Here is a 21,379-nt window from a genome sequence, read left to right on the forward strand (position 1 = left end):
ACCTTTGAGGAAGAATTGGGATGTTGGGGTTTCTATTTGTGATAAAACACCATGACTAAAAGCAACTTGGGGAGGGAAGTATTTATTTCAGCTTACAGCTTATAATCAGTCCCTCATGAAGGGAAGTAAGAGATGGACCTTGAGGCAGGAACTGAAGCAGAAGCCATGGAGTAATACTGTTTACTGGCTTGTTGCTCATGGCTTGTTCAGCCTGCTTTGTTTGTTTGTTTGTTTGTTTGTTTGTTTGTTTGAGACAAGGTCTCACTACGTAATCCTGGCTGGCTCAGAAATTGCTATGTAGACACTCTGGCCTAGAACTCACACTGATTCACCTGCCTCTGCCTCCTTAGTGCTGAGGTTAAAGGCATGTACCACCACACTCGGCATTTTAGTCTACTTTCTTACATAACCCAGGACCACCTGCCAAGGGTTGGCAGCACCTACAGTGACCTGGGTCCTCCCACATCAATCATTATTGAAGACAATACCCCATATAGTCGCCTACAGGTCAAATTCATTTTTTTCAGTTAAGATTCCTTCTTTCTAGATGTCTAGATTTGTGTCAAGTTGACAAAAAACCAACCAGCACATGAGAAATCATTACCATTTATAACTATTGAGGTTTACCAGACAGAGCTCTTCCTCCTGGAAATATTTCAGTACGTGAATTCTAGGCTTGCAAACAGGCTCAGGTATGTAAATTTAGCAATTCAGGATTCACTGGATGACAGTCTCCAGCATCAAGGCAATGTAGCCTCTATTATTCTTCCCCTGATAGCATAAACTAATAGGAATTTCTTGGTTGCCCATTTTGTCCCTTGTAGCCATTTCAGTACCTTCTTGAGGGTCAGGCACTTTTAGCAGAACACCACAACTCCTTGACTTCTGGTAATTAAGCACTACCACCTGGCCCTGATTATCCTGGCTTCCTATTATTTCTACTATCAGTGAGTCAAGGTCTGCCAAGACTCTGTTACCTTTGGTTGTGTCTGCCAAGAGCCATGACTTAACTTCTTAGCAATGATCATGTCCTATGTACTAGCACATCTATGTGGGCTGAGTAAATGCAGTACCACTGTTCCCTGGGCCCTTCCTCAGAACAGATGTGCTGGTTTGTATGAGAATGGCCCCCACAGGCTAATATATTTGAATGTTTGTTTCCCATTTGGTGGACTGTTTAAGAAGGGTTAGGATGTGTGGTCTTGTTGGAGGAGATGAGTCACCAAGGGTGGGCTTTGAGGTTTCAAGAGCTCATGCCAGGCCCAGTCTCTCTCTGTCTGCAACTTTTGTATCGGATGTGAGCTCTCAGCTACTGCTGCAGTGCTACACCTACCTGCCTGCCACAACACTTCCTGCCATGATGATCATGGACTACCCTTCTGAAAATGAAAGCAAGTCCTCAATTAAATGCATCCTTTAATAAGCTGCCTTGGTCATGGTGTCTTTTCACAGCAATAGAATAGTAACTAAGTCGCCAAGTGGTGGTGCACAAGTCTTTAAGAGCAGCACTTGGGAGGGAGAGGCAGGCAGATCTCTGTGAGTTGGAGGCCAGCCTTGTCTACAGATTGAGTTCCAGTACATCCAGGACTATACAGAGAAATCCTGTCTCAAAAAACAAAACCAAAGCCTGCTCCCCTACAAAAAATAGTAATTAAGTCAATAGTGATATAACCTGTCTGGTTGTACATAATGTATTCACTCTAGCACACTTACCTTCTTCAGCCTTTGAATCATGTAGGCAGAGTTTTCCCATCCCAGCAGCCACTTCCCAAATAACCACAAGAGAGTCTTATTATTAATTACAAATGCTCAGCCATAGCTCAGGCTTGTTACTAGCTCTTACATTTAAATTAACCCATATTTCTTATCTATGCTTTGCCACATGGCTTGGTACCTTTACTCAGTATGGCATGCCATCTCGCTTCTCCCTGCATTTGCTGGAAACTCCTCTGACTCTACCCTTCTTCCCAGAAGTCTTTCTTTGTCTAGCTGTCCCACCTATACTTCCAGCCTAGCTACCAGCCAGTCAGTATTTTAATAAACCAAACTGAGTGACAAATCTTCACAGTGTACAAAAGGATTATTCCACAACAGGATCCCTTCTTGTCTCTTCTGCCAGCCCCAGCACTTTTGGTATTTCTGTTACATTTACTAAGATTGATTTTCTATGCTTCCAGGAGTCACTGTAGCAATAATTTCACACCAATTCTAGGTGTGAGATTCTTGACAAAGTATTAATACAAATTCTGTATTTTAGGAGAATGATTCCAGTGTAGCATAATTTTCTCTACCCAACATTATGGTCTGGCCCGACTGTATCAAGTATCTCTGAGCTCAGTTTTATGCATAGTTCCTAAGCTTTTGTAGGGCTAGGTCTTGCAACATCTTTGGGGAGTAGTTCTTAATATCCATCATCAGCCACAGCACTTTCCCAACTAGGCTGTAATTATAGGCATACTGGATAGAGGATTAGGTGGAAAGTAGTGTGTGGGACAAGGAAGAACAAGTTGTTACTCAGTAGATGCCTCAACAATGTCTAGTAAGACAAAAATGACAATTTTTAGTAGGGAGGCATGGCTAACAATGCAGCCACCAAAGGAGTCTGGGGAATAACAAGTATTTCAGGGACACCACCCAAATAGTTCCTCAATTTGTCAGGATACTAGATTCTTCCTAAATATGGCCCTGATTTTGGCATATCACACCTGCTATTGGGACATTTGACTATCTTTTAAGCTCAGTCGCTCTAAAATTCTCTTGGTTTTTAGCTTTCTTTCCAACAGATGAAAGTTTCTCTGATTGTATTGAAAAGTGTTCTGGCTTTCACATCTTTCACATTTTAAAGTTTCTGCTTCTCTTATGTCTCGAATATCTGCTAGTATATTACCTTCTTTTTTAAAAAAGTTATTTATTGGATAAATAAATCTTTTTTAAATTATGTTCATTGGGCCTGCTGGCACATGCATGCATGCTGGTTAGGTTTTTTGCTGTTTTTGTTGTTTTGTTTCTTCTCAATTTGACATAAGGCAGAATCATTTGAGAAGAGGGAACCTCACTTGAGAAAATGCCTGCACCAGATTGGCCTGTGGGAAATCCTGCAGTGCATTTTTTGATAAAAGATTGATGTGGAGGGCTCGGCCCACTATGGGTGGTGCCAATACTGGGCAGATGGTCCTGAGTTATCTAAGAAAATGGGCTGCGGAAGCTATGGGGACCAAGCTAGTAAACAGCTCTCCTCCTTGGCTTCTGCTTCAGTTCCTTCCTCAACTTCTCAGTGATGAACCATTACTTAGAAGTGTAAGATGAAATAAACTATTTCCTCTCCCAGTTGCTTTTAGTTGTGTTACCACAGCAACAGAAACCCTAAAGACTAAATTGGTTCCTGAAGTGTGGTATTGTTGTGACAAACTGACCATGTTTTGGGGAACATTGTAGAAGGATTTTGGAACTTTGGGCTGTTCAGAACTCAGCTATTATTGCAGTAATGTAGAAGAGAATGCTGACAGCAGTGCAGATGATGGCTGCCTGGCTTGTAAAGTTTCAGAGGTAAGTTTTTAGAACTCACTAAAGAATTTAGTGGGACCATTCGGTATTTCCAACTAAGAATCTGTGGTTCAGGTCAACTGGGGCTGAAAAATTAGCTGTGATTAAGAAGAGGCAGGCATCATTGAAGCAAAATCTTCTGAGAAGTGTTTTCTCAGGACCAACACACAGAACCTATGATCCAGAGAGGTCCAAGGCTGCTGTACCTTGTGCTGGCAATCGGATTTGGTAATGTTTAAGAGTTTCTTAACTTATATTGGTTTTGAAGGTCATGGACAGCAGCTAAGGCTTGGCACCATGAGAGACCACTGGTGAAGGTGCAGCCTCAGTTGCAGTAGGATCTCCAGGATTGAAAGGATCATGGAGAGCACACCCCCTTATCTACCACAGGGGGCAAATGATATCTAGTAAATTCAAAGAGCCAAAGATGTCCTTATTCCACTTTTTCACCTTCTGAGAAAACTTCAGTTTTGTTTGTTTTGCATGATCATGTGTAGTGGCTGGTTTTGTGTGTCAACTTGACACAAACTAGAGTCATCAGAGACGAAGGAGCCTCAGTTGAGGAAATGCCTCCATGAAATCCAGCTGTAAGGAATTTTCTCAATTCACCGTCAATGACGGAGGGTCCAGCCCATCATGGATGGGGCCTTCCCTGGGTTGGTAGTCATGGGTTCTCCAAGAAAGCAGGCTGAGCAAGCCATGAGGAGCAAACCAATAAGCAGCACTCCTCCATGGCCTCTGCATCAGCTCCTGCCTTCTGGTTCCTGCCGTTTGAGCTCCTGTCCTGACTTCCTTTAGTGATGAACAGCAATGCTGAAGTGTAAGCCAAATAAACCCTTTCCTCCCCAACCTGTTCTATGGTCATGGTGTTTTGTTGCAGCAATAGAAATCCTGGCTAAGACAGGAAAAATATAGCAAAGAATGCTAAGTGTCCCCTTTATTATTTTTAGTTGGGCATATACTCTTCTAGAATAGTTGTATGAACTAAATATGGACACTGTATTTGTTTCTTTCTTTTTTCTTTTTTTTTTTTTGGTCTGCGTAGTTTCGGTGCCTGTCCTGGATCTCACTCTATAGACCAGGCTGGCCTCGAACTGAGATCTGCCTGGCTCTGCCTTCCGAGATTAAAGGCGTGAGCCACCACCAACTCATAAACGAAAACATTTAATTGAGGGAGGCTCACTTACAATTTTAGAGGTTCAGTCCATCATGGCAAAGAGCATGACAGTATGCAGGCATATGTGGTGCTGGAGCTGAGAGTCCTACATCTTGATTTAGAGGCAACAGGAAGTCAACTGACAGTCACACTGAGAGAAGCTTGAGCAAAGGAGACCTCAAAGCCTGCCCCCACAGTGACACACTTCCTCCAACAAGGCCAGACCTTCTAATAGTGCCACTCCCTTTGGGGGCCGTTTTCTTTCAAACCCCATATTCTGTTAATATAAAAATGTGACCTGGCCAGTGGCTTGCACAGGATGACAACCTAAGACTGATTTGTATTATTAACTCTGGCTTTGTGTCTTGTGTATCTGCTGGCTCTGGCCTTTGTCTCCTTAGGTATGTCTCATGTGAAATAGGCAACTATTTATCTTTTCAAGTTACTGTATGTAAGCGAGTGCAGGCACATACCATGGCATCTGTGTAGTCAGAGAACATTTGGAAGTTGTTAGTTTTATCCTTCCACTCAGTTTCAAGGTTCTCTGGCTTCACAGAAAGCATTTTTGCCCACTGAACCACCATGGCACTGGTGGGTCTTCCCCGTTCTTGAGATAAGATCTTACTATATAGCTGAGATGGCCTGTGACTCATGATTCTCCTGAGCCTTCAAAGTGCTAGCATAATAGGTATATACTATATCTCAGTATGCTGAAGAACACCAGACCTTTGGATTTCTGGTAATTTTCTTGCCTCAGCCTCCTCAGTGAGGGAATTACAGGTGTGCACCACCATACCTGGTGTGACTCCTACTTACATGTTTCCACTGTCACCTTATTTCAAGTCACCATTTATTCCTTGGCTTTGTGAACCATCCTTTTAAGTGGATCTTTCTGCTTGTGCCTGAAGTCCAGTCTTCTCCATCACAAGTCACTTTTAAAAAAATTTTATTTTTGAGGACAAGGTTTTGTGGTGACATTGTGTCCCTCAATATATTGTGCACCTTAATAAACTTATCTGGGGTCAGAGAACAGAACAGCCACTAGATAGACATAGAGGCCAGAAAATGGTGGCACACACACCTTTAATCCTATCACTTGGGAGGCAGAGATCCATTGGGATCTCTGTGAGGTCAAGGCCATACTGGAAATAGCCAGGCATGGTGACTCACACCTTTAACCCCAGGAAGTGATGGCAGGAAGCAGAAAGACGAGGAACTAGAGGCTTTTAAGCTTTTAGCAGCAGTTCAGCTCAGATTCGGATGAGGATTCAGAGACTTCCAGTTTGAGGAAACAGGATCAGCTGAGAAGTTGGTGAGGTGAGTTTAGCCGTGACTTGTTCTGCTTCTCTGATCTTTCAGTGTTCACCCCAATACCTGGCTCCAAGTTTTTTTTAATTTAATAAGACCGCTTAGTAATTTGTCTACAGGGTTTCTCTGTGTTAACAGCCCAGGTTGTCCTGGAACTCACAGATCCACCTGCCTCTGCCTCCTGAGTGCTGGGATTAAAGCTGTGTGCTACCACAGCCTGGCTCACAATTCACTTTATAAGCCTTGCTACCTACTAGTTCAGAACTATTTGATGGCATTCAGCCAATTTAATCAGAGCTCTGACAGGACAGAAGGGGGAAATTACGGGGACATGGGCAGGGGAAAAGTCCTCTAGCCTTGGAGTGTGACTGGAATTCCAAAGCCTTTGCTGTAGGGCTGCCTTCATAGCGTTATTTGTACAAAGGTATTTAATGCTAAAGTAACAATGTCCCAGGCTTAATGCTGGAGTGTGTATGACCCTGAGTAGAGCCTCATTCCTTTCCCTAGGTATCAAGTGAGACTTTTAAATGAACTGCTAGTTTTGTTTTCCTACCCCTCAGTATCCCTGTGGGCTAGATTTTTACTTTACCAACCGTAATCCCGTCAGGAGTCCCCTAGAAACCATTCAGAGATGTCATTTCCGGTTTCTTAGAAACCCTTTACGAATAGAAACTTCAAATACCATCAAAATCCTATTAATGACTGAGAGCCACGACTGTCCCCACACTTGGGCAGGTCTCTCTGGGACTCTTTAAGAAGCTCACGCCCATGTTCCCGTATGTCTTACCTTTTCCACTGAGCCTCTCTGAACCCAAGTATCTTTAAACTCCAATCCTGCTCCACAAACTGGACGGTCTGAATATGTGTTTCTGTGACTAAACCGTGAATCCCAGTTAGGACTTTGTCCCTAAAAGTTGACAGGACCTCCTTAGGCCGCTGAGGGTGACTCTGGGGAGATGTGCCTCCTGCTTGTCCCCATGAACGCTCATTTCACGGCCATTCCTCCAGTCTTCTTAGACTCTCTGTGCTGAAAGCATCCTGCCCTCACTGCATTCCCAAACACCAAGCTCCCGAAGCTTCAACGGGTTAAGACACTTGTGAGGAGCAGCTCTTCCTCTGCGGGGCCCATTCCTCTCGAGGTGCGCTTCCTGGAGCTGACTACCCAAACCTCAAGTCTTTCTGGACTGTCCCATCTAAAACAGCTGTTACCCTCTTTACCTACCATTTACATTATTTCAAAGCACCGCCTGAACTTCGGTCTCCGTAGACTCTAAAGCAGGGAGTACACTTCACGTGTCATCCCTACCGCCCTCAAAACAGCCCGGCAACACAGTGGTCACCAAAACAAAACAAAACAAAACCAAACCCCCACTCGGACGGATTTCCTGAGTTCTCGTCAACTGCCAGCACCGCACTGTGAGATCACCTCACATCTAAGGTAGAGCCTCCAAAACCAGATCCCCCAAACGGACACGGCCGCCTGGCTGCCTTTGGGTCGTTCGGTACCAGCTCGCGCCAGAACCCGCCCGAGCTTCTGCCGCGAGGGACCAGCCTGAAAAGCAAGCCCGGAGGCGCGGCCGCGCCGCGTTCGGCGGAGCCCGGCCTGTCTAGGGCGGTGCTTGTTTTGATCCGACGGCCTGGGGCCGGGCCGCGGCTCCCGCTGCAAACTGGACGCCCGGCAGGCGCCGAGCAGCGAGCGAGCCCGGCAGCCATTTGCCGAGTCTCTCCGGTTAACTCTGCCAGGAAGCACACGCCAAAAAAAAAAAAAAAAAAAAAGGGAGGCGGGCCTGCGCCCGGGCCTCGGTCCGGGAGCCACACCCTCGGGGTCGCCACCTCCCGGCGCTAACAAAACGCAAAGCGGAACTCTAACCGCCGGCCGCGAAAGCGCGCAGCGGCGCGCCAATGAGCGCGGCTGCAGGCGCTCCGGACGCCGCACGCCCAACCAGGACGGGCCGGGGCTCGCTCCCTCTACTTTGTCATTGGCCGGCGTGTCCTCCCGGCCCCCGAAGTGGCTTTTCGTATGGGTACTTCTGATTGGCTCTTCCCGCCGGGGCGCAGGGCCGAGCTTTTGGAAACTGTTCCTCTTGGATTGGCGCGTTTGAGCACCTGAGGGAGAGGGGCTGGTCCCGGCCCCTCCCTGTCCCATCTGCCGACCCGTACGCTCCCACCCCTTCAACTCGCGAGTAGGAAGGTTTAAAAAAGAATTAAAAAAAAAAAAAAAAAAAAGAAAGAGGGCGTGAGCGAGGCTCCTGCGCGCCAGCCCGGCCCCCTGCGCAGCGCGCGCCTCTGCGAGGACCCGCGCGAGCTGCCCGCGCCGCTGCCTGCGCTGTTTAAACTGCGGAACCCGTTAGGCCCTGGGGGGGGGAAACTACCGTTCCAGCTGGTTCCGGAGCCGAGCGTGCCGGGGGCGAGGGGCGGTCGCGCGGCGGCTCGCGCCTTCCGCGTCTCTGCAGCGCGGCGAGGAGAACCGGCACTTTCCGAGGACGCCACCTCCAGCCGCGACGCTGGCGCGGGCGGGGGTTCACTCGCGGGGGTCCTGAGACTGAGGAAAACGCGCCAAGTTCCCCCTCGGTGGCCGAGCGGGGGACCCTGCGGCTCGGGAGCGCCGCCGCCGCCGCCGTGCGCCCGTAGCCTTCGCGGCCGGGCTGCGCCGGGGATGTAGTGGGGCCGCGGCGGGCAGGACCGAGCGGCGGCCCGGCTCCCGCTCGGCGGACGAATGGTCACTCCCGCGCGGGAGGCACCCACCAGCGATCCCTCTCCCGGGACGGCGGCGGGGCTCACCTGTCGCGCCCGCGCTCTGTCCGGCTGGTCTCCCCGGCGGCGGCGCCGCGGACTTGCTCAGGGCCATGACCGGGTAAGGAGGGTCGGGGGTTCGGGGCCCGCGGCTGCGGGGCAGGTGCGGACCGTGGGGAGGCCCCTCAGGCCCGGGGCTGCGCTGCGGGGGACGGGCGGGCGGGCGGGCGGGCGGGCGCGGCGACCCCGGGGCGGCCACCCGGCAGCTTGTGCCCCTCTGCCTCTGCCTCCCGCCACGGGAGCGCCGGCCGGGAGAAGAGGTGTTTGCGATCGCTGCGTCCTGGGTCGGGGTTTGCGAAATTTTACCGCGCGTTTTCTTGACTTCCAGTTTCCCCACAAGTGTGTACGGCGCCACGTGTCTGAACCCTGCGCCCAAGAGCTTGTCTTTATTGTTTCACACTTTTCTCGGGAAGGAAAAGTTGAATCCTGTCGTTTTACGCAGATCTGAAAAGTAATGGGTCTGGGGGTTCCCGGTGTCATTTGGTCGAGAAGGTTTACCGTGGAGTTCATTGTACGAAGCTTGGTTTCTATAGTTCGGGAGAGACGCTTTTTGCCCGAAAGCTCCTACTTAAAGGGACGGCGAGAGCGTGGGATTGGGCACCCGGGAAAGTGTCACGGTCTCGGTGACCGTCAGTGCCGGCTGCTTGTTTGCGGGAGGGGATGGCTGGCTGAGGTGGCGGTCCGCTATTTCAGCTGGCAGGTCACTTTTCCCTTCTCTCATTGGCTCCCAGGAAGACACCTTTCTGGAGTCATTAAAGCTCGGGGATCTCTGACAGTTTAGGGAAGGCTGATTTATTATTCACAACATTAATGTCCTGTTTTTATTATTAAGTAATAGTGGCATCTTATTATTCATCGTGTTTCATGAGGAACATTAAGGGGCCAGGAGAGACAAAATTGAAGTTGTGGGCAAGGTGGGAAAATTTGTCATCTATCCAGTTCTTCCTGAGTTGGTTCCCAAAAAATGGTTTCAATGCAGTGTACACTGGAGTGAAAGGTTTAGGGGTAGAATTTGAGTGGTTTTTTTTTTTTTTTTTTTTTTTGGTGCACCTCAATTTACTACTCAGGTACCTACCTACATTTGAAACTTGATTGTATTTTAGGGATATTGGGATAAAAGGATATTTTTCTTCTAGATGTCCCAAATGAAAAATAGACTTCTGTAAAGTATCACAAATATTACCACATCCTTTTTTTCTTCCGTTTTGATATTCTACTTTTAAACAGGGTAGAAAGGTTCTTGTTCAGTGCAATTTTAAATCACATAGTTTAGAAACAATTGGAGCTGGGTGTGGTGACTCACAGAACTTTCATACCGGCGTTAGAGAGAGGCCGAGGCAGGCGGATCTCTGAGTCCCAGGCCAGCCTGGTTTACCACTTAAGACATTCCAAGACAGCCAGGGCTACAGTGTGACCTTGCTTCAAAAAAGAATTGAAAGGCTAAAGTATAGTAATTTTTAGTACACATGACGTGGAGCAAGGTTTTCCAACCACTGTTCCAGCTTTGTGTGTGTAGCTTCTTTCAGATTTTTGTAACTGAAGGCCAGATATGTGCCTTTTGTAGTGAATTACACTTGACGCCTTTCAGAGACTGTATTGTGTATATTCATTATTGACTATAAATGGCTGTAGAAAGATAGATTGTAGTGTCCACTGCTACTTTGGTTCTCAATCATCCCTGTCGTGTCGTGTGTCCCCGTCATCGTGTCCCCGTCATCGTGTCCCGTCTGTCCTGTCCCATGTCGTCGTCGTCCCGTCCCCGTCCCCGCCCCCCCCCCCTTCTCTGTGTAGATTTGGTACCTGTCCTGGATCTCGATTTGTAGACCAGGCTGGCCTCAAACTCAGAGATCTGCTTGGCTCTGCCTCTCCAGTGCTGGGATTAAAGGCGTTTCGCCACCACTGCCCGACTCATCCCTGTTTTTGTTTTTGTTTTTTTAACTTCCTCATAATTAGAGACAGTTTTTGTGTAAACCTATTTTTTTTTTTTTTAATCGTTGTGTGTGTCTAGTTGAGTTCTGGGATCGAGCTCAGGTTGTCAGGCCTAGCAGCAAGTGCCTTTTACTCACTGGGCCATCTCACCAGCCCTGGGTTTTTACTTAATTCTGTGACCTTATTGTCCTCTATGTATGATTTTACTAAATGGGTATTTTGTAATGTAGTCCTTAATGTATACATACTAAAGTAATAAGAATTTAGTAGTATATCTTAAAGAAAGTTAAACAGTGTAGCTTCATTTAATCCAGCAGTTCTCAACTTGGGGGTTGCGACGTGTGGGGGGAGGGGTTCAAATGACCCTTTCTTTCATAGGGGTTGCATATCAGAGATCCTGCATACCAGATATTTACATTAGGATTCTTAGCAGTAGCAAAATTACAGTTATGAAGTAGCAAAAAAATATGGTTGGAGGTCACCACAGCATGAGGAATTGTATGTATTCAAGGGTCACAGCATTAGGAAGGTTGAGAACCACTAAGCAATAAACCCTAAGTATCTACTTACTGTCAGGCATTAGGTTTTTAAATATGATGTCCTGATTTGTACCACCCTCTTGGTAAATTTTTCACAATTGTTAATTTGTCACCTATTCCTGATAACTGAGGACTAATGCAATCTTTTTTGTGTGTGTGTGTGATTAACAGATATAATTGGTGATTACAGCTGCCTTCTATAAGTTAATTCTCGTCAACTCCTTGCAATTTTAAAAGAAAATGCCTGGTGTCATACCTAGTGAAAGTAATGGGCTTTCAAGAGGTAGTCCATCGAAGAAGAACAGACTTTCTTTGAAGTTTTTTCAGAAAAAGGAAACTAAAAGAGCTTTAGATTTCACCGATTCTCAAGAAAATGAAGAAAAAGCTTCTGAATATAGAGGATCTGAGATGTATGTATTTTATTTTAAATCTATTTCTGTACTTTATTCTGAATCAATGAAGGAACATTGAACTTGGGTTGATACTTCTATACTGACCTGACAGTTCACACAGGTTAGAAGAAAATACTCAGGAATTTGCATTTAATGAGATGAGAATTAACATGTCCTGGTGGTTCCTTATAGGATCACCTCTACAATGTTAACTTATTAGCATTATCATCAGTGTTGGGAGTGATTGAGACTAACTTGGAATTATCGACTGAAACAATCAGTTATGCTTGATATTTTGTAGAGCACTGTGTGTAAAAACAGGGTTTTCTTTGATTTGGTTCAGAAGACTTGACAGTTACACTCCAAAACTACTCAGAAGCAGGATAGTTGCAAATTATATTGAAACTGGACTTTAAAAATGGCTTTCTAATTGTACATAAATTCTTTAGTCACTAAAAAGAAAGATAAGGAGAGAAGGAATGCACATAAAGTACAAATGAGTCCAGTCATAAAAGAGGCTATAAAGCTAATTATTTTGTATGGTGAGTAAGTGCACAGAAAATGTAATTGATGGGAGAAGGATAAAGCTCTAAGTAGAACTCCATCGCTTCATAATGGCTGTCCTATAGGACTGGACAGGGTTTGAGTGGCCCCTTTAGTCTAGCTGCATGATGTTTTTATTTGAATTCATTACAATATAAAGGGCCTTTTTAAAATTAAAAAATAAAGAGCAAAAGTGAATATTCCAAATTGCTGTAGCTGGAGTCTATCGTCCAACAACTGGACACTCTGTTGGGTAACTAAAGCAGATTTTATCCCATGTTTTCCCAGTGATTGTTTAGAGTTAGGTATATAGCTCAGGATCTCCTGGGTTCAATCCCAAGCACCAAAGATGGAAAAGAGATGACCTATTTAAGTGAGGAGAAGCAGTGTAATTCTCCTCACAGACTTTCTTCTAAACCTTTATGAACAGGACTTTAGTATAACTTCCTTAAATAGTGTTGCTAATTATTAGCTCATACCCAGGTTTATATTCAGAATTAAACTGATTTAAATGTCACAGTAGGTAAAAGAAACCACCATATTAGTTCATTTACTTTTGTGGGATTAACATTCTCTTAAGGGAATTATTGTGAGGTTTGTGGAGTATATGATGTTTTAAAATCTCTAATGGGTATATGATATATTTTGAATCTATAATGGTTGCTCTTAAAAGTGTCACCTGATTGTTCATGTCATACCTGTATTGTAAAAAACCTAAATTTAGGGCAGTAGCATTTTCACTTTAAGATGCCACTTCTTTTTATCTTTTCTTCCCTGTGTATTAATAGTGACCAAGTTGTTCCTGCTGCACAGTCCTCACCAATAAACTGTGAGAAGAGAGAAAACCTGTTACCATTTGTGGGACTGAATAATCTTGGCAACACTTGCTATCTGAATAGTATTCTTCAGGTAAAATGAAGTCATGTTTAATGGTTCTGAAAATTTTAGATTATTGAATGGCTTTGTCTGTACTTTGTTTACCTTTCAAACCAAATCAGGCTATAATAATACTCTATAAACTGCACATTACTAAACTTCCCGTGGGCTAAGAAAAAAATAAAGGTGAGATATTAAATTGGCTAGATTAAGAAGAAGATACCAAACCATTTTTTTCCCTTCTTTTCTGCTTCATTCCTAGTGCTGTGTCCACTTAAAAACTTGTTATTTTGTGTGCCCTTAAAATTTTCAGTTTGCTTTTTTTGTCCTTGTAATCTTAATCTTATTAATATATCTACCTACATTCAGAGCTAAGAGCTACTGAGGGAACAGTGGGTTAGAACTGATGGGGTAGAGAAAATAAGTTTTGATTAAGGGTCTTAATATCTGAGTGTTAGGTGATAGACATTAAAATTGCCCTACAGAAGGCGTTAGTGATTCTAGGTGTATTGTTTGCTCAGTACTTAGATGCTGTCCCTTTTGTAGGTGTTATACTTTTGTCCTGGTTTTAAGTCCGGAGTGAAGCACTTATTTAATATTATTTCAAGGAAGAAAGAAGCTCTGAAGGATGACTCTAATCAGAAAGATAAGGTAAAAAGATAAAAAAAAAAAATTAATTTAAAAAGCAACATAAGCTAAGGGGAAGGCCATGCAGGTGGTGCACACCTTTTGTCCCAGCACTTGGGAAGCAGACACAGGTGGATCTCTGAGGCTGAGGCCAAGTCTGTTTTTTTCTCTAACTTGATTTCTTGGCCAGACAGGTCTACACAGTGAGACCCTGTCAACAACAAAAAACAACTCACACAAACAAGAAACTAATGGGAGGAGTTAAATTTATTTGTTAAATAAATACAAGGTTAATAGATTAATATTAATGTTAAATAAAAGGTAATAGATTCTTGAGAGTTCAGGACAGTGGTGGCAGGTGATTTCTGTTAATTTATAAACAAGAATTAAGCTTTTCAGTATTGTATATTGTCAGTATTTTTCATTCTGATAAAAGAGTTTACCAGATTATTCAGTCTTGTATAGTTTTTTTTTCTGTTGTATTTTTATGCATTAGTTAGTAGATCAGGGAAGTTCTACCACTAACCAATCCCCTAGCCTCAATTGCAAAGAAATATATTAAAAGAAAACTGATTAGAAAATTACTTTCTATTTAGAAAGCAACTGGAAAAACTCTAAAATGAAGAAAAAAGTTGACCTGTATGCTTAATAGAATTTTTGTTGTACTGAAATTAAAATTAGAAGAGCTCCATTGTTCAGTGAGACTAAGAAGTAAAGAGGTACTTATTTAATTTTGTTTTTCCTTGATAGGGAAGCTGCAAAGAAGATCCTTTGGCAAGTTATGAGCTTATATGCAGTTTACAGTCCTTAATAATTTCAGTTGAACAGCTTCAGGCTAGTTTTCTCTTAAATCCAGAGAAATATACAGATGAACTTGCTACACAGCCAAGGCGACTGCTTAACACACTCAGGTATAGCCTCTCTAACACAACTTTACAGTTCTTTATATATGTTTCTGTCTTTAGATGAGAGTGATATAGGAATAAATAGGAATAAATGGCAAGAAAAGTGAAGCTCTAGGCTCACGGCCTTTTATATCCCAGAGGTTTTGAAAATTAATTTTTAAATATAATGATACTAAATTAGATCAAATTTATATTCGCCTATTTATATTCTTTACTCATAGTTCTTCCTGATATGAATTAGTAAATTTTCTGTCAAAAGACTGATGTGTGATTATAGGGTACTGCCCCATATGTTGATGATTCATACTTTTATTTCTGTGCTATATTACACTCCTAAAAAAAAAAAAAAATACGGGTATATGGACTCCACACCAAATCAGTCTCTGGTAGTAAAGCCCAGATATCACTAGATTACTCATTTTTGTGGTACTGAGGATTGAACCCAGGCCTTGTACATGCTAGAGCACATACTCTATTATTGAACTGTAGACCCATATTGCCATTTGAAAGTGAAAATACCAGAATTCTTGAACACATGTGGTCCTAAGGATTTCAGATTAGAAATTGCAGGTCTGTATACAGAACATGTCAATGTGTAAAAACTCCAAGTTCTAAATATTTATTATATGTGCTTTAAAGTAAACACACACATACATATATGTATAATAACATTGAAAAAAATTCATAATGAGACCTTGCCAAAAAAGTCTTTTAGTTTTTGAATAGATATACACACAGGACATTTATTTACCTTTGTTGAAAGGCATTATAAAAAGGTGGCCAAGAGCTGATTCTGGACCCTCACTTTGCATCTTTTATGACTCTATTAGGCAAGTTATTTAACCTTGTGGCATCTGTCAGTAGTAACTAGTAATAGCAGTTACTGTGAGGGACACGCACAGCATTTTTAATGAAACCTGGTATATGGTAAAAAAAAAAAAGTCAGCATTAGTTATTCATAATATTTAGAAGACGGTCACGGTATTGGAAGTAAAAAATACAGTAAAATTGGTTTTTACTTTTAACTGTAAATTTAGGTAAGAGGTTTCAAATTAGAATACTTAATAGATATTTAAAATAGAAAAATTTTATGTTACTATACAAAACTGGGATTAGCTAAAAATGAATACTTCTATTCATAGGGAACTCAACCCTATGTATGAAGGATATCTACAGCATGATGCACAGGAAGTGCTACAGTGTATTCTGGGAAACATTCAAGAAACATGTCAACTCCTAAAAAAAGAAGAAGTGAAAAACATGGCTGAATTATCTACTAAGGTAGAAGAAAAATCTCATCAGAAAGAGGAGATGAGCGGAGTCAACAGCACGGAGATGGACAGTAGGAGGAATTCAGAGGACTTTAAAGAAAAACTCCCCAAAGGAAACTGGAAAAGAAAAAGTGACAGTGAGTCTGGTAACCTGAAGAAAAAAGTTAAATTGTCCAAGGAACCCCAGCCATTGGAAGAGAACCAGAGACAAACTAGATCAAAAAGAAAAGCTACAGGTGACACAGTTGAGATTTCTAAAACCATCCCCAAGTGTGTTTCTGAAAATGAGAGTGCAAGACCCTCTCAAAAGAAATCAAAAGTTAAAATCAGTTGGCTAAAGTCTACAACTAAGCAGCCCAGCATTCTTTCTAAGTTCTGTAGTCTGGGGAAAATAACAACAAACCAGCGATCCAAAGGAAAACCTAAAGAGAACGAGGATGACCCGGAAGAGGACTTAGGGAAGAATAAAAGTGAGAACACAGCCAATGGTGGTATTCTCGAATCTCCAGGAAGCAGTGTTCAACCTGTGAACGTTAGTGAAGTTAAGCCCATAAACAAAGGTCAGTGTAGTTATTAGATGGACAAGTTGAGATATTAATAGCTATAGAAATACACAATATTTGAGATTTTGTTTTGAGAAGGTAATTTACCATTAGATGTCAACTGCAGTGTTTAAAGCGTGCTTGAGTGTGTGAACATGTATTATGTAATGCTCTTGTTATTAACGTTAAGATTATTTTGCTTGATGGTTTCTAAACTAGGGAAGTTCAGTATATTTTTAATGGAAAAGCTGTGGTATTTCTGTCCTTCCTCCCCTTTTATGTACACAGTATGACATAAACTCATAAGGGACACATTCAGTGAATCTTAGTTGAGATTGTGTTTATACATGTATGCATCTTAGGGAAAAATCTGTAGTTAATGTGGTTGATGATTGTACCAAAGTTGTTTTCTTTCTCTGGGGCAGTTCTATAAGGACATGTCTTTAGGAAGCAAGTTGAAGACTAAGGATAGTAATTTCTATGTAAAAATTTTTTTGGTAGTGACAACATTTCATGAATAAGGCACTGCTTAATTAGATGTGAAAATGGGTCTTGTGTTCATTCATGATATACTTTATTTCAGTGAGAAATTGTTGACTTGGACTATACTGAAAAACAAATCTGTGTACACTTAATTTTCCTGTTTTTATTTTAGGTGCAGAACAAGTTGGTTTTGAACTCGTAGAGAAATTATTTCAAGGTCAGCTAGTATTAAGGACTCGCTGTTTGGAATGTGAAAGTTTAACAGAAAGAAGAGAAGATTTTCAGGATATTAGTGTCCCGGTTCAAGAAGATGAGCTTTCTAAAGTTGAGGAGAGCTCTGAAAGTAAGCACGTGGGAGCCGGTGTGGACCATGGGCTGGTTAGTTTTCTCCAGAATAGTGTAGTATCGTTGGTATATAATATATAGTATTGTGTCTTGGTATATAATAGCTTTTCTGTTTTCTATCGCACCACTTGTTAATTCCAGTTATGAAACTGTAGCATTTTAATGTAAAATGTTGGAATGCAAAAATGAAATACTTTAACATTTGAGTTCTTAAGATTTTGGTAACTGGGGTAATTTTTTTTTTTTTTTTTTTTTTTGGTTTTTCGAGACAGGGTTTCTCTGTGCGCCTTTCCTGGAACTCACTTTGTAGACCAGGCTGGCCTGGAACTCACAGAGATCTGCCTGACTCTACCTCCCGAGTGCTGGGATTAAAGGCGTGCGTCATCACCTTCCGGCGATAATTTTAAAATTAATACTTGAGCCACTGTTGTGTGCAGTGGAAACGATGGAAAGTGTGGAATGTCCTGAGGGATCATGAGACTGGCTTTACTTACCTGGAGAATACTGGCAGTTGACTTAGACTGAGCACGGACTGGGTTGACTTGGCTTTTGCTGTGCCTAATATTTTTTTCTTTTTCCTTCTTGGCTAATGATGCTTAGAAGACATGTATGTGTACTTTAGGATGACTGAAAGTAAAAGAAATCTCTTTAGATGTTGGGGATGGGTTATTTGAAACTGAATAATATTGCACATGGAACTTTGTTAATTTTTGACTGTCTGAAAGATATTATGAGTGAACAATTCTGTTTTACAGTTTCTCCAGAGCCAAAAACAGAAATGAAGACCTTGAGATGGGCAATTTCACAGTTTGCTTCAGTGGAGAGAATTGTAGGGGAAGATAAATATTTTTGTGAAAATTGTCATCATTATACAGAAGCAGAGCGAAGTCTCTTATTTGATAAAATGCCTGAAGTTATCACTATCCATCTGAAGTGCTTTGCTGCTAGTGGCCTGGAGTGAGTATTGTGAGCAAAGGGAGGGAAGCAGTAACTTTGGAGGGAAGCAGTAACTTTGTTTCAGTGCTGTGTGAAGTCACTGTAAGAACCACTCTGCTCTTAGCAGGCGGGTTGTTTGGGTATAAATATATAAATACACTTTTAGGGGCTGGCCACACAGCTCAGGTAGTGCTTGTCTAGCAAAGATGAGGTCCCGGATTTGATCTCTAGAACTAAAAAGAAAACAAAGAACCAAACCCCACAAAAAATCAGCACAATTCTCAGATCTATCCTTTCAAAGTCATGTAGGTGCTAGTAATAGTATTCCGCCTCAGTGGGACTGCCTGAAGGGGAGAAAGCTTTAATATTCCTTTTTTTTTTCCCCCCCAAATTTCCCGTCCGTCCCCTTCTCCAAGACAGAGTTTCATTCACTGTTATAGTTATGGTGGCCTCAACATGCAGCTGTCCTCTTGCCTCAGATGCTGAAGGATTAGAGGTGTGGGCCACCAGACTCACTCACACTTTTTTTGGGAGGATAACAAAGCAAAATTCTTCTCAGTTTTAAGGAAAGTTAGGAAATCCAACTCATCTCTGAAAACTTTGAGAAATTTTATAGTTGAGAATTTGTGCAAAAGCTATTAAAATAGATATAAAAATGGATGTTTTTGGATAATCTGTCTTTTCTGAAATGCTATTGGACACTTCATGGTTCCCACATTTATTTATTGACTTGTTTGAAATTACCATGAGAGCATCCTAGCAGTCCTCAGATGTCATCAAAGAGATGTAGGGTCTTTTCTTCAGTCATTTTAATATATATATTACATGAAGCAAAAATAGAACATAGAAGACTTTGGTTTTAAAAGTTTGGTCTTTTAAAAATGCTTATTTCCTAGTGTTATAAATCTAATAAAAGAGTGAAGAAAATATACTTTCCACAGAAACACCCAAATACCAGTTATTTAAACTCTTTTTGCTTTTTTTAAAGAGGCTCCCCACTGTGTAGCCCTGGCCGGCCTAGAATTTGCTGTGTAGCCCAGGTTGGCCATGAACTTGATCCACCTGCCTCTGCTTCCTAAGTGCCAGGATTAAAGGTATATACTATTATTATTGCAGGCTCTATTTTAATATTTTTGTGTATGATTTTTTTTCAAAATTGAGGTCTCATTCTGTCTTTGCTCATAACTAAACATTAAGGACTTAATACTTGGTTTCACATTGTGTGTAAAATTTCACATTTAAAACATAATTACAGGAAGCCTTTTTTTCCTTCCAAAGGTTTGATTGTTATGGTGGTGGACTTTCCAAGATCAACACTCCTTTATTGACACCTCTTAAACTGTCACTAGAAGAATGGAGTACAAAGCCAACTAATGACAGCTATGGATTATTTGCTGTTGTGATGCACAGTGGCATTACCATTAGTAGTGGGCACTATACTGCTTCTGTTAAAGTCACTGACCTTAACAGTCTAGAACTAGATAAAGGGAATTTTGTGGTTGACCAGATGTGTGAACTAGGTAAGCCAGAGCCACTGAACGAGGAGGAAGCAAGGGGGATGGCTGAAAATTACGATGATGAAGTGTCAATTAGAGTTGGTGGAAATGCCCAGCCAAGTAAAGTTTTGAACAAAAAAAATGTAGAAGCTGTTGGACTTCTTGGAGGACAAAAGAGCAAAGCAGATTATGAACTATACAACAAAGCGTCTAATCCTGATAAGGTTGCCGGGACAGCATTGGCTGAAAATAGAAATTCTGAAACTAATGATACACATGGGACCCACGAATCTGACAGGAACAAGGAATCCAGTGACCAAACAGGCATTAACATGAACGGATTTGAGAACAAAATTTCCTGTGTAGTGCAAAGCTTAAAGGAGTATGAGGGGAAGTGGTTGCTCTTTGATGACTCCGAAGTAAAAGTTACAGAAGAGAAGGACTTTCTGAATTCTCTTTCCCCTTCTACATCTCCTACATCTACTCCCTACTTGCTATTTTATAAGAAATTATAGTGAGTATATTTTCCTTGTGTATATATTAAACAGACCTGGACAAACATTGGTAAAGTTGATTACACCTAAGAGTCTTATCTTAGTTTATCTTTTGAAGCTATCAGATATTATTGGTCTCTCTAGGCTTTTATATAAATAGTGAGATTTTAAATACTGAAAACCATGTTAATTTTTAGAATCATTTTCCTTAGTAGAGACGAGTGATGCATAATAAGCTCCTGGGAACAAACTTGTATAGGTACTAAATGATCCAAAATGGAAGCTTGGAAGCAGTTAACACTTTTGGATTTACACGATCTTTTGTGTTTGCTTTTTAAAATAAAGTGCTTGTATTTGTATTCTCCATATTTTGGAGTAATTATCTACTTGATGTTTATAGGTCTGGCTTTTTCACCTGAGAAACAGAATCTCATTCAGTATATTTAGTTTTATAATAGTCATGGAGCCAAATCTTTGGGCTGTATCAGAGGCACAAAGCCTAGAGTGTGTATATTCACAATGGTGTATATTTTGTGCCTTGAATAACTTTGGAAAGTGTCTCAGAAAACCTGGCAGTCCCTTCTATCTTCATAAGGATTTTATATGTATTTATGAAGATGACTCTGTACTCTAGTCAATCTTTTGGGCATGACTAATTTGTATCTCTTCATACTCATTCTGCACGATCTGTATATAGTACATCAACCCTAGAGGTGTGACCTTTAATTTTTTTAAAAACTGGGAGGTCAATAAAATTTAAACTGTTTAACAACCATGTATACACATGTGTGATTTTTTTAAAATGTATAACTTTTTATCAGAGTTCTCTTAAAGGCAAATATGTGCATATAAGAGAATAATCATGCATAATTACCTCAGTACTCAATTTCTGGCAGTGGAAAGCAGAGGTAAAAAATATTTTCAGAGGACAGACTAGTTCTTCCAAGTTGTCTTAGTTTTAAGATACTGTGTTCAACATACATAGACGCTTGACTAAGTTTTAAGTCATTCTAAGTCACTTAGTTTAGGACTACAAGGGACACTATTGGCGTTAAGCTTTTCTTAGAAATGAGTAAGTATATAAATGCTTTTGGAATAACATCTTATTTTGACAGGAAAGACTGCTTATTCAATTAACATTCTCCCATAGATGGTGTGATAGAAATTAAATCCTGAGTCTCCTTCCCTTTAGTTTAGAATC

General features: G+C 41.8%; 1 protein-coding gene across 2 annotated transcripts; it reads left to right on the forward strand.

Annotated features, from left to right (window-relative positions):
• The first annotated feature begins 3,530 nt into the window (after nucleotides 1-3,530).
• Usp1 (ubiquitin specific peptidase 1) lies at nucleotides 3,531-20,950 on the forward strand. Of its 2 annotated transcripts, none has more exons than XM_059254559.1 (9): nucleotides 3,531-3,546; nucleotides 11,440-11,678; nucleotides 12,992-13,112; nucleotides 13,626-13,730; nucleotides 14,457-14,617; nucleotides 15,754-16,442; nucleotides 17,080-17,250; nucleotides 18,008-18,209; nucleotides 19,467-20,950. In XM_059254559.1, exons 2-9 carry the CDS (start codon nucleotides 11,509-11,511, stop codon nucleotides 20,197-20,199), a joined length of 2,352 nt encoding a protein of 783 aa, XP_059110542.1. In that variant the 5' UTR covers nucleotides 3,531-3,546; nucleotides 11,440-11,508; the 3' UTR covers nucleotides 20,200-20,950. The 2 variants fall into 2 exon arrangements, with proteins under 2 accessions (XP_059110542.1, XP_059110541.1); XM_059254558.1 differs by lacking the exon at nucleotides 3,531-3,546 and adding an exon at nucleotides 8,437-8,861.
• The last annotated feature ends 429 nt before the right edge of the window (nucleotides 20,951-21,379 follow it).

The sequence above is a fragment of the Peromyscus eremicus genome, chromosome 2 (genome assembly GCF_949786415.1).
Source record: "Peromyscus eremicus chromosome 2, PerEre_H2_v1, whole genome shotgun sequence".
NCBI lineage: Eukaryota > Metazoa > Chordata > Mammalia > Rodentia > Cricetidae > Peromyscus > Peromyscus eremicus.

What these genes read in the sequence shown, in the direction of transcription:
- Usp1 (XM_059254559.1), top strand. Translation starts at nt 11,509, where the DNA reads ATGCCTGGTGTCATACCTAGTGAAAGTAATGGGCTTTCAAGAGGTAGT. An exon ending in GAATATAGAGGATCTGAGAT is followed by an intron (nt 11,679 to 12,991) that starts GTATGTATTTTA and finishes GTGTATTAATAG; the next exon opens with TGACCAAGTTGTTCCTGCTG. An exon ending in ACTCTAATCAGAAAGATAAG is followed by an intron (nt 13,731 to 14,456) that starts GTAAAAAGATAA and finishes TTTCCTTGATAG; the next exon opens with GGAAGCTGCAAAGAAGATCC.